Raw genomic sequence first — 11680 nt, forward strand, 5'->3', positions numbered from 1 at the left:
CCCCCCCCCCCCCCACCAACTGACGTCCGTCATCTTGGTGGCCCCCCCTGGCAGATTCTCCGGCTTTCGCGTGACACAGCCGCGGCCGCAAGTCCCCCCGCCTCGCCGCACATTGCTCGTCTCCTGGAGGATCTCGGTCCCAATGCGCCGCTGGATGTTCTTTGCTCCGGCCCGATGGCCGATCGGCACGTGGTGCGTGCCCCTGCCAGCCTTCACACTACTCCTGACTCCGTTTCTCTTTCTTTCTCCCTCTTCGCCTCTCCGCCCCGCTCGATCTCGGCTCATGCATTTCCCATACACCGACCTGGGCCATGGTAGATCATTCGTGTGCTGCATGCACGCGCCGGGGCGCCGGCCGATGCCGCCATCCTCCTTTCGCACCTCTTCCGTGCCCTCCGGCTGAACACCCCCGCGCCGGCGGGACTCCCCCCGCCGGACACCGCCCTGCCGCCGGATGCCGCCAACTTCCTCCAATTGCTGGGATCCTTTGTGGAACCCCGCGCGCGCGGCGTCCCCCTGGCCCCGGCGCCCCCGGCCCCCGGGTCCGATGCGGCCACCTCCGCCGCGCGGCTGGTTGAACTGCTGGCCCTGGCCTGCCGAGCTCCCCACCCGGTGGCCGATCCCGATCCGGACGCCTCAGCACACGGGAATCCACCCCACGGCCTTGTTGGTAGCCACCAGTGGGTTCACTCGACGGCCCTGCCTCTGGCTCTCGGCATTGTGCGCGCCCTACGCTGCTGCCCTGCCGCCTCCATGCGCTCGTCAACACTCACCCCTCTGCTCGTCCTCCCCGTTTCCTCCCCCCCCCCCTATATACACGCAGCTCGCCACGCATACATGCCCCGAAGTTCTACAAACTGCAGCCGACCTGGTGCTCGGCGCGGACAGCCCCCCCGGCGGGGGCCCCGGGCTGCTGGAGTCCGCGGAGCCTGGCGGCGAGTCGGTTTTCGCCACGCTCGCCGGGCGCATCGACAATAGCGCGGCCCTGCTTCTGGCACATGCGGCCGCGCCGGCACGCGTGGCCGGGCTCCGGCTTTTCGGCGCATACATCCGCCTGGGCTCCGGGGCGCCGGCCAACTGGCGGACCCCCGGCAGCAGCCCCGGCGGTCGGCAGCTCCATACGGCCAAGGAAGTTGGCCGGCTGATCAGCACGCTGGCCTCCTTCTTCCGGGATCGCGACCATCGAGTGCGCGAGGCGGCCCTGCAGCAGCTGACCGACTTGCTGGATTGGCTGGTGTGTTGCCCGACGGGCCCGGTGCCGGGGGTGTGCCGATTGCTCTTTGCTTCGAATGACTACGCCGGGGGCCCTTCATCTTCCTCTGCCCCGGAGGGGGCGGCCCCGGTCCCGCCAATTTTGGCCCGGTGCTTCCTCCTGCCGGCCGACGCGTCACTCGATGACCGTCACCAGCCGGTTCGACTGGCCGCGCTGCGGCTGTTGGGGGCCGGCTTTGCCGCGGCCCGGCGCCTCCTCCTGCCGGTCACCTTCCAGGGGCTGCTGCAGAATGCCGATCGGGGGTCCCTCCCGGCGGCGCGCATTCCGCCGGTTTTTGTCCTGCTCTTCCGAACAGCCTGCCGCGTGGCCCAAAGCGACCCTTCGCGACATGTGCGCGCGGCCGCGCACCAGCTCGTCGGCCAATGCATGCGCATCCCGATCGCCGCGACCCGCTACTCGCTCAGTGCCTTGACCAATACCGGGCGCCTGCGGTACAGCCACGCCGGGCTTGACGGGCCGTCCGGCGGAGCTGGCGGCGGGGGCGGCCGCGATGGCCGACGCCACCGGGGCGCCAGCCAGCACCATCCCATCCGCACATCCATCCCCGGGGTCAACACCGCCAGCGGCTTCGAGGGGACCGGCTTCGGCATTCGCCCCACGGACCATGAGGCCACGGTGTCCATGTTTGCCCCGGAGTCGCCGGTTAATCTCAACGACCCGGCCGTGCTTGAGGACGATGAGGACGCCGAAAACACCGAGGAGAGCCTGCGCTTTGTGCAGGCCGGCTCCTTCGGCGCCTTTGTCCACGGTCTCGAGGACGAATATGCCGATGTCCGAATCGCGGCACTCGGTATGTTCCCCGGCTTACTTTGCTTCAGTTGTTGTCTCCCATCGCGCATGGCCTGTTGTCCATCCCTTTCGCCCGGTTGCGCTGTACTTCCCCTGCCTTCCTCCTGATCACCGCGCGCGCGACCCCCCCCCCCCCCCCCCCCCCCCCCCCCCACCCGCCCGTCCCTTTCCCTCCCCGCACACGCCCATATGCAGATGCTCTCGAGCTCTTCTCCCTGGAGTCTGAGACCTTTGCCCTCCGGGCACTGGATCTGATCGTCGGGATGTTCAGCGATGAGATCGACGCCGTGCGCGTTCGGGCCATGCGCGCCCTGCGGTCCATCCTTCGCTATCACCATGCCCGGGCGGCCCACATGAACACCGTGCTGCCGCGCTTCACCGAGCCCCCGCAATTGGCCTCCACTTCCACGGCCATCGTCGCACCCAATGCCCTGGGCCGCCTGGATCGTTTGCAGGTGTCCAGCGCCAACCCCTCGCGCTTGGCCCTATCACGAGAGCATTTGGCCTTCCTGCTGCCCGGGCTGTCGGACGCCAATCCGGCCGTGCGAGCGGCCTCGCACGCTCTCCTCCGGGCGCCGATCAATCTGCCGGATTTGCCGGCCCTGCGCATGTGCCTGACGGCGCTCGCGGGGAACCTGGCCTCGCCGATGCTCGGGCGGTGGGGCAGCGTCGGCCCGGAGGACCGGCACTCGGCCCAAGCCGAGTACATCGCCGACTACCAGTGTGATTTGACGGATCTCCTGCGGCAGGCAACCAGCGAGGCGCATGTCCGGCGCCAAGGGGCCCCGCCGGGGCTGCACTGGCTCCCGGGGGCTGGCCGGCGGCTTTTGCGCTGGTCCGGGGCCCGGCCATTGGACCAGATGGATTCCCAAACCGAGGACCACCCGATGATGGGGTTCTTCATGTCGCAGCATTTTGGCCGCACGGTCTTCGGCCTCGAGGAGGCCTTCGACGCGGCTCTGCCCCTGTTGAATCGCTCGGCCGAGGCCACCGAGCTGGATGCCGTGGACCGCGAGCGCCATGCCATCTATGCGGCCTTCCGGGCGCTGGGGCGCTTCCATCCTCGCCTGGCGGCCCACATGCTGGATGGGCTCCTGGGCCTCAGTCGGACCCTGCTGCTGCCGGACCACCGGGCCGACGACCCGGATTATCGATCGCGCGTGGTCTTCGCCGTGAATGCGGCGGCGGCCGGGGCCCGGGCGGCCGAGCGTCTGACCGGTGTGCTGGTTTTCGGCTCGCCGGCCGAGACTCTGGCCATTGCCGGCGAGCCGTCGGCCGACGGCGGCGGCATGGCCAGCCGACTGCCGCCACACATCTTGCGCCATGCTCGTCTGCTGGCCGCCGAATTGCCGGCACTCTTTCTCGGCTGCGAGCTGGTCACGGCCCGGATGCCGGGCTTCACCGGCGGGCTTGGCCCGGCCTTCAGCCCCGCGGAGTTGTCAATTGCGCGGGATGTGGCGCGGGGGTTGGCCGGTGCCGGGCCGGCTTCCCGTCTGGCCGAGGCCCAGCTCCTGCAATTCGCCGCCACCGGGAACATGTCCCCTGGGGTAAGTGATCCGGCTTCGACGGGCGTCTCCTCGGCTGCCAGCCAGAGACATGTGGCCAGCGACGAGGAAATGGCAATCGATGAGCCAGACGGCCGAGAGGCCGGCTCCACACACCATGCGGATGCCTCGCGCCCGGCCACGCGTCACGACCGTCCGATGACGGTTAACGTACTGCGCGGCTCGACCGTCGCACTGCTGGATCTCTTGCGCGCGGTGCTCGCGGCATACGCGCGCGCAGCCACCGATCCGGGCCCGGCCCTGGAGCACATGCTTCGTCAATTGGAGTGCGTGCCCGATATGTGGCATGTTTCCCGCATGCCCCCCATCGCCCTTTTCCCTTCCCCCCCCCCCCCCCCCACCCGCCATGCTCCCTCTTCCGGTATGGGCAGTTGCACTGACAAAAGCCGATAACCAGCATGCTTGACAGCGAACCCGGAGACATGCCAGCCGACGACACGGCCGCGCGTGCCTCATCCGCCATCCTTGCCTCGCTGGCGGCGACCAATCGCGAAATTCTAGCCGGCTCGAATGCCATCGCGGCCGGGCCCCTCACCACCGGGCCACTCATGAGCGATATTCGCCAGGGGCGGCTGTTGAACTCCTTTGTCGGGGGGTTCTGGCCGATGTTCCTTCGACTGGCGGTGTTGGGCGCCCAGTGTCGGGGGCACTTTGCGCGAACCGTGGGTCCCCTCTTGCCCGAAGCCCCCGGCGGGCTGCTTTCTCGAGCGACAGCTCGCCGGCCGGCCGAGGAGACCCTCATGGCCCAGTGTGCGGCTCTCGGGCGTTTGGCCCGGGCGGCTTACAATGCTGCCGTGGCGCTTCTCGCTCGGAGCTCGGTACCAGGGCCGGTGGTGCCGGCGGCAACATCCGGGCACTACTCTCCGCGTGCTCGGCGCATGCATGCCTGGCTCCGTGCGAATTTGGAGCTGCTGCGCCTGCATGCGGTCCTATTCCATGTCATGGCTTGGCTCCCGGGGCCGTTGTCCGAGGTGGCTCACATGCATGGGCCCGATGCTGGCCGTCTGGCTCGGCAACTGGCCACGCGCGTGGAGCACACCCTCGGCTTGGTGCAGCTGGTGGTGGAGGACATGCGGCCGTCGGATGGCCAGCAGGCTTTCGAGCCGGGCATGGCGGTTGGTGGCGCGGGCGCCGGCCTGCCGCCCCTGGCCCCTGCCCTGGCAGCGTTGCAGGCCTCCCTGGGGCTGGTCCATCAGGCTGCCACGGCGGCCGTGACGGCTGGCGATCCTGCAGCCGGCCTACGAGCGTTGTATGTTGTGCTACGCCGGTTCCTCCGCCACCCTGCCTCTACGTGGACCCTGCCGGCGGACCTGCTCCTGGTGGCCGATGGCCCGGCCTGCGATGTGTCAGGCACCAGCGGCCTGGAGGCGGGCCTTGCGCGAGAGTTGGCCCTCGTGCCACCGCTGTCACGCGCGCGCCTCGACACCCCGCGCGACAATCGCGGCAATCCCCTGCGCTTCTCCTCGCTCCTGCCTCTGGCTGTGGACATCCGTGGCGTGGCATATAATCTGCCGGACTCGGCGCTACTCCCCCACGCCACAGTTGGCCAGGGGGCGACCGCGCCGCGCATCACCAGCCCCAGGCTGGCGGTGTTGGTTCGTCTGCCATGCGGCCGGTCGCGGATTGTCTTCCCCCGCGTGCACCCGGCTGCGGGATCGACGGCGTCCATTGCCGCAACCGCGGCCGCCGGGTCTGATGCCTATGCTTCCTTCGATCGCAGCACTCACATACTGTCCAGCCCGGCTGGCATCGAGTCGCCGGAGGGGTTCTCGCCCCTGGCCGAGGCAGATGCCCTGCAGCCTAGCGAGGCTTCCTTCGACGCGACCCTCGAGCTCTCGACCGTCACATGGACCGGTACGCGCGATTATTGCTTCCTTGATTCCGGCCGGCCCCCGTCTCGATGCTCGACCCCTGGGTCCCGAGTCCCTTTCCACTCACCTCTGCCCTCTTCGTCATGCTGAAAACCAAACACTTTGCAAACACACACGCACACACACACACACACACGCACACACGCACACACACACACACACACACGCAAATGCGTCTAGGATCTTCCACCCTGGAGCTGGTTACCGGGCTGGCATTCAATCATGACGACCATCTCGATCATGGGCTCCTCGAAACCCTTCAGGTGAGCCACCTCTCCTCGGACGATGGTGCCTATGCCCTTGTTCACAGTGCCGCCTCCGCGGTCGAGGTCCTGCCCCTGGGCCGGAGTGGGTCCGGGAGCGATGTGACCAATGCCCTGGGAGAGTATGCCTTGCACTTTATTCCGCTCTCTGACCCGGTGCGGGTACATGTGCATCCTCTCTCGCCGCACCTGCCCAACCCGCAGCATGGGCCAAAGCGGTGATGGGCACGTGTGTGCATGCTCCCCTTGCCTTCCCTTGGCCCCCCCCCCCCCCCCTCGCGCCCTCGCGCCCTTCTCCTTGCCCTTCTCCCTGCCATAATAGATCTTCCGCCTTCAGGCTGCTCGAAGCATCGCGCCTGATAGCACCCCCACGCCGAGATGCACATGCCGTGATGGGAGATCGGGTGCAAGGCAGCAGCAGCAGCAGCAGCAGCAGCAGCAGCAGCAGCAGCAGCAAAGGGAAGGGGACAGCGGGCACAGCCAGCCCGGACACTTGACAGGGCAGATGTATTGCGTGAGCGGGCCCGCCTGGCGTGGAGGAGGTGGGGGGGGGGGGGGCGCGCAGGGAAGGCAAGACAAAGGCCCAGTCTACTCGAAGGTCATCCACATGCCACGGTCGACCAGCTGCCCGTTCGGAGCGAACTTGAGCCAGCCAAAGGCCGCACGACCGCGCCAAAAGTATACCCACACCGGCAGATCGAGCGGGGTGCCAAGCAACGACACCTCCCCATCGCACGAGGTGATTGTCGGATTTGGCAGCGGAATCTCCTGCACCGCGGCCGCCGAGTGGGCGGTCAAATTCGGCGTACCCAACACCCGCTTGCAATCCTCGATGGTCCAAGTGTCGGGGGCCTGCTGGAGGAGGCTTTCCAGGGCCAGGTGCTTGGGACTCCCAAGGTGGTCCTGGTCAGAGAAGCCACCGCCACACGGGATGTCAGGGCCGCACCAGAAGTGCGATGGGGCATGGCGATGCTGGGAAAAGGTCTGACACGCCTCATCAAAGGGCATCAGAGCACTCGACTGCAGGAGGTAGGGCATGGTGTGGCTGCAAGAGAAGAGAAGAGAGAGGAGAGGGGAGGAGGAAGAAAAAGGGGAGGAGGAGGAGGAGGAGGAAGGGTCCTTGGGGCCGCCCTGAGAGACGCCCCCATCGGACCCGGAGCCAGAAGAAGCCCTGCCCCGGACCATCTTTCCGTGATCGGTACGCACAATCCCCCCCCCCCCCCCCGGATCCTGTCCGTAGCATCTACACTCGCTGTTGGGGGCCAGCCTTAGTGACAACAGACCAGCTGGCTGTTTTACAAGAGACGCGCGGGTCTCCAATATCAGAACCGATGCACGGAGAGTGATCGGCGGTGTTGATTGGCAGGAGCCTTGGGGTTTCGGTCGCCCCCCCCCCCCGCGCTGGAGGCACCTTTCACTCTTGCATCCTCCCTCTCATCCTGGCCCCCTGGATGTGGGCGTGGACTCGCAGGCCGGCGCACTCACACACCCACACACCACCCGCACGCCTGCCCACGCGCACATGCATGCCCCCCCCCCCCGTATGCAAGCAACAGGAACAAAAGCAACGACAATAATGTACATGATACGTAAATGCACCTGCGGAGAGGGGAGTTCCCGGGCAGTGATTGCCAATGGCCCACGCCATGGGTGCCGTGAGGAGTGGCGCGAGGGAACCACAAAACCCCGGCGGACGAGGCCCCCTCCCTGTTCTCGATCGCCGAAGCTACGCCAGTTTCTCGGCCAGGCTGGTTTTGGAGGAGCCGGCGGGGGGGCCTCCGCCGGGGGCAGCGGCCCCCAGCGGGCCTTGCGAGGCGCCGGTGATCAAACTCCGATTGGCTTCCTTCTCCTGGAGGATGGCCTGGTGGACCGATGGGCTGACCACCAGGACGAAGTACACCGCGAACATGCCGCCCAAGGCCACAAACACCAGGACAAACACGACAATGGCATTGATGAAGACATTGAGTGCACTCTTGGGGATGCGCTCTGGCTCGAAGTTCTCGCCTTCAGACCAGCTGGCGGTCGAGAAGGGCAATTCAGGAGCACAGAGGCGCCGGGAATGGGCGGGGGGCGGCGGGTCGAGATGCCAGTCAGCGAGGGGAGGAGGAGAGAAAGGGAAAGGTGGCCGACAAGTGGGAGCCTGAGGAAGAAAAAGCAGCGGAGGAAAGAGGCCGGTTGGAACGCACATGACCACCCCGTGCATGTCGACGAAGGCATTCTCCACAGCCACGCCCTTGTGGAAGACCGACCCGGTCATCACATCCACCAGGGACCCGGAGACCACGCGGCGGAATTGGTCGCGCACCGGGTAGGCCGTCGCCGCCACAATGTGTCGGCCGAGCAGATGCATCAAGGAGAAGCCCCCGGAGAAGGTTTCCCCATCATTGCCGCCCAGCATGTCCGGGTGAGACATGTGCATGATGAAGTTGATGTGATTCCCGACATAGGTGTCCACCGGGACCAGCCGCGGGGGGAGCGGCATGGACCGGACCGTCGCCTGCAGGGCGGGGCTCAGGCTGGTCGTGTCCACGAAGCCGTACACATCCAGGCGCAGGCCAAGGGCATGCACCGCGGCCGGAGTCATGCGCTGGTACACCGGCCAGAAGGGGATCGTCAGCGGGATGTACCGCCGACCGCGGTTGGTGGTGGCCACGCGGCAGCGGGCGAAGCCGTCTAGCAGCACGAGCGGTGCAGGCGAAAGGGGCGGGGGAGGGAAAGGGGGGCGAGGGGGAGAGGGCGGCGGAAAGACGGGTCAGCACACAATGGAGGAGCAGTGAAAGGGACAAAGCCCCGGGCAAAAAGGCACCGCCAGTTGTACTGGGCGAAATGCGGGTGGGGAGGAGAGGGGGGGGGGACGGCGCGGCGGGGCAGGCACGCGAAGGCCGACCGCAGGGACGCACTCTCAAAGAAGGAGGCTGGCAGGGTGCACGTGTACTCCATGTTGGTGGCCATGAACGTGCGCAGGGGCATGTTGTTGTTCAGGCAGTTGGGGAAAGGAGCCCACGTCTCAACCTCGATGCCTTCCTGCTCAATGTCGGTGGCTGACTGGCCGCTGGACATGTTGTCTGCGGTGACCACCTTGCCATCGATCAGCCGGCCGCGAATCAAGCATTGGAGGGACACCCGTTCGCGCAAGCCGAACGGACTGTCTGACCCCTTCTCCGTCTTCTTGGGGAGTGTGCTGGGGATCCGACTGGGGCTGGCGGTATCTGTACTGAAGACCGCCGAGGCAAAGGCCAGGCAGAGGAGGACCGCCGCCAGGAAGGGGGACAGCGCCCGTCTCATGGTGGTGAGAGGTGGTGACGAAAGGAGGGGAGGGGAAAAAAAAAAGAGGGGGCTCGACGGAGCTGGAGGGAGAGGGAGAGACAGAGAAGTGTGACTGCTGTGTCACAAAGGCCAGGCCCAGTCTGGAGGCAGCTGAAAAAGGGAGCCGCCTCCGCGTTGTCGCCGAGGAGGGGAGCCGAGCGCTGAGAGCACCCCCCCCTCCCCCCCCCCCTCGCCGAAGATGGGCAATGGGCCGCGCCCGAGTGGAGTTCTCCCCGCCCGAGGCAGGGGCAGATCCCCGTCTCCTCGGGCGGGCGCGGGGAAACATGAGAAAAGCCGAATAGGTGCCGATGCACCCCTGATGATGTGGAGGCCAATTTGTCGGGCGCCAAATGACTGGCGAAAATGCGGCAGCCGGGGAGGTTAAGCATCCGGTTAAGCGTGACACGTGCCTGGATCACGGATACTTCTCCATGCGGCTGCCCCGAATGCAATCTCCCGGGCCCGCCTCAACTGGCCTGTTGGTGTCCGCGCGGCGTCGGCAGCAACGCACCCACGCCCCGCCCCGCCCCCGTCCGGCCCCGGTGCGCCCGGGGCACAATCCCCCCTGGGGTGGTCGGCCCGCGCGGTGCGCCGCCACGCAAGCACACACACACACACACACACACACACACCACGCACACACATGCACACGCACGCGCATCCGCCCCGGCTCCGAAGCCAAAGCCCTCGCGGCGTCCGCACACCCCTCCCGCGACGACCTGTGTGTCGGAGGTGCATCGAACTGCGGAGGAGATCCCAAGAGGCCGACCAGCAATGCGGCCGCCCCCCCCCTCGCTTCCCGTTTAAGGCTGCCCTATCCTCCCTCCGGATTCCCTTCCACTCTTCAAGCCCCTCTTTTTCCTTTTGCTCCCCCCTCGACTCCCGCCCCTATCCCCTCCTACCCCTTCCTCCCCTTCCCTCCCCACCGGCCTCTCCCAACAGCACCATGCCGCCCAAGCCCCAGACGGTCCGCCGGCGCTCGGCCCCGGCCAAGCCGATGGCCCTGACCAAGGAGGCACTTGCCCTGCATGACCGCATCCAAAATGAGATGTTCGAGGAGCAGAAGGAGCAGCTGGCTCTGCGCAAGCGCCTGGAGGCGCGCCGGCGCCTGTCCGGCCAGCCGGACTCCGATGATGAGGACCTCCTGCCGCTGGGCGGCAATGCCATGACCACTGACGACGGCGCCGCCGCCCCCTCGACCGGCGCCGCCGCGCCGACCGACCCGGCCGACCCGTTCGATGTCATCCGGCGCCAGCTCCACTCGACCCTGCCGAGCCACCGGAACAATGTGGCCATCCTGGCGGCCGTCGAGGAGACCATCGCCGCTCAGGGCTTCGACCGGACCCCGACCGCCTACTTCGGTGCCCTTGTGAGCCTGCTGGCCGGGCAGGTGGCCGAGGCCGATGCGCTGCCCGTCCGGGCGACCGGCGGTCGCCAGCGCCGCGGCAAGGCCCCACTCAACTCCAATGACGATGAGTCGGCCATCTGGAATGCGATTGTCCTGCTTCTGTCGCTGATCATCAGCCGGGTTGAGGCGTCGGTCCTCTGCGCTCGGTACGCCGACCTGGCGCAGCTCTTCTCCAAGGCCCTGGGCCACTATGTGGAGTCATCGGCCACCACGCGTGCCCTGTTGGAGTGTCTGGCTCGTCTGCTCGGGGCCATCGAGGCCCCCATGTGGACGCTGTCCACGTCCACCGCTCTGGTGGGCCAGATGGTCAGCCTGTGCATGGACCAGCGGCCGAAGGTCCGCCGCAAGGCGGTCGACACGCTGACCGCCCTGTATGCCGGGCTTGGTCCGAATGCGGTGGCCAGCGCGCGGCCCATCTTCCACAAGGAAGTCGCGGCCCTCTTTGCCACGCTGCACACCGAGTACACCGCCCTGGCCCAGCAGGCGTCCATCGCCTCGGCCGCTCAGCAGGACCCCCTGAACAACCTGACCGCGGGCGATGACAACATGGAGGACGTCGAGGCCGGCAGCAACCCGGCCATGGCCCTGCTCTCCAGCAAGCTCATGCACCTGATGCGTCTGCTGCAGGACATCTTCAAGGTACCGGCCGATTGCCTTCTTTCGCGTTGCCCATTGCATGGTTGTCTCTTTGACGGCCCCGTGCCCCCTCCCCCGGTCGAGCCCTTTTTTGACATTGTGTGTTTCTCTCTCTCTCTCTCTCTCGGTCCTTTGTTCAGCATCTTGGCCGTTCCGATGATGCCTTCCTCATGAAGCCGCTGCTGGTTCTGGACGAGGTGTACCGCGGCCTGGAGGAGGATGAGCAGCCCCACTTGCAGAAGGAGATCGAGCAGACTCTGCAGGCCGGCTGCCTGTCCTTCGGCCCGGAGATGCTGCTGGCGTCGCTGCCGCTGAACATTCGCCGTTCGGAGATCGAGTCCGGCAAGGTCAGCCGCCCGTGGCTTCTCTACGTCATTCGCAACCACATTCCTCAGGGATCCTCGATGGCCTACTTTGTGCAGAACATCGTTTCTCTGGCGAACGACATGAAGGCGTGCGTCACCTGGTGATTTTTCTCTCTCCCTTTCTCTCTCCCTCTCTCCCTCTCTCCCTCTCTCCCTCTCTCCCTCTCTCCCCCTCCCCCTTTCTCTCCCTCTCTCTCCCCC

The 11680-nt window shown here is 66.9% G+C and overlaps 4 protein-coding genes across 4 annotated transcripts in view; 2 read left to right on the forward strand and 2 right to left on the reverse strand.

The window, feature by feature from the left end:
* The window catches only part of H696_00729 (hypothetical protein), a gene marked incomplete at its 5' end in the record, with an annotated part of 6388 nt that extends 360 nt beyond the window's left edge, over nt 1-6028 (forward strand). Inside the window, 6 exons of the mRNA XM_009494612.1 lie at nt 55-192; nt 319-720; nt 824-2063; nt 2258-3893; nt 4025-5481; nt 5679-6028. Coding sequence (XP_009492887.1) covers nt 55-192; nt 319-720; nt 824-2063; nt 2258-3893; nt 4025-5481; nt 5679-5983 — 5178 coding nt within the window. The 3' untranslated portion in view covers nt 5984-6028. The remainder of the gene's footprint in view (nt 1-54; nt 193-318; nt 721-823; nt 2064-2257; nt 3894-4024; nt 5482-5678) is intronic.
* Nucleotides 6029-6231: 203 nt separating this feature from the next.
* On the reverse strand, nt 6232-6872 carry H696_00730 (hypothetical protein). The gene has a single exon (XM_009494613.1). The coding sequence runs from the start codon at nt 6797-6799 to the stop codon at nt 6350-6352; it is 450 nt and encodes a 149-aa protein (XP_009492888.1). The 5' UTR covers nt 6800-6872; the 3' UTR covers nt 6232-6349.
* A 453-nt stretch (nt 6873-7325) lies between these two features.
* Nucleotides 7326-9140, reverse strand: H696_00731 (hypothetical protein). The gene is made up of 3 exons (XM_009494614.1): nt 8665-9140; nt 7951-8437; nt 7326-7779 (listed from the first exon to the last, which is right to left on the reverse strand). The coding sequence occupies exons 1-3, from the start codon at nt 9047-9049 to the stop codon at nt 7488-7490; spliced, it is 1164 nt and encodes a 387-aa protein (XP_009492889.1). The 5' UTR covers nt 9050-9140; the 3' UTR covers nt 7326-7487.
* Nucleotides 9141-9869: 729 nt separating this feature from the next.
* H696_00732 (hypothetical protein) overlaps nt 9870-11680 on the forward strand; it is a 4569-nt gene continuing 2758 nt past the window's right edge. Inside the window, exons 1-2 of the mRNA XM_009494615.1 lie at nt 9870-11117; nt 11255-11568. Coding sequence (XP_009492890.1) covers nt 10017-11117; nt 11255-11568 — 1415 coding nt within the window. The 5' untranslated portion in view covers nt 9870-10016. The remainder of the gene's footprint in view (nt 11118-11254; nt 11569-11680) is intronic.

This window comes from Fonticula alba (assembly GCF_000388065.1).
Source record: "Fonticula alba strain ATCC 38817 unplaced genomic scaffold supercont2.1, whole genome shotgun sequence".
NCBI classification, from domain to species: Eukaryota; order Rotosphaerida; family Fonticulaceae; genus Fonticula; species Fonticula alba.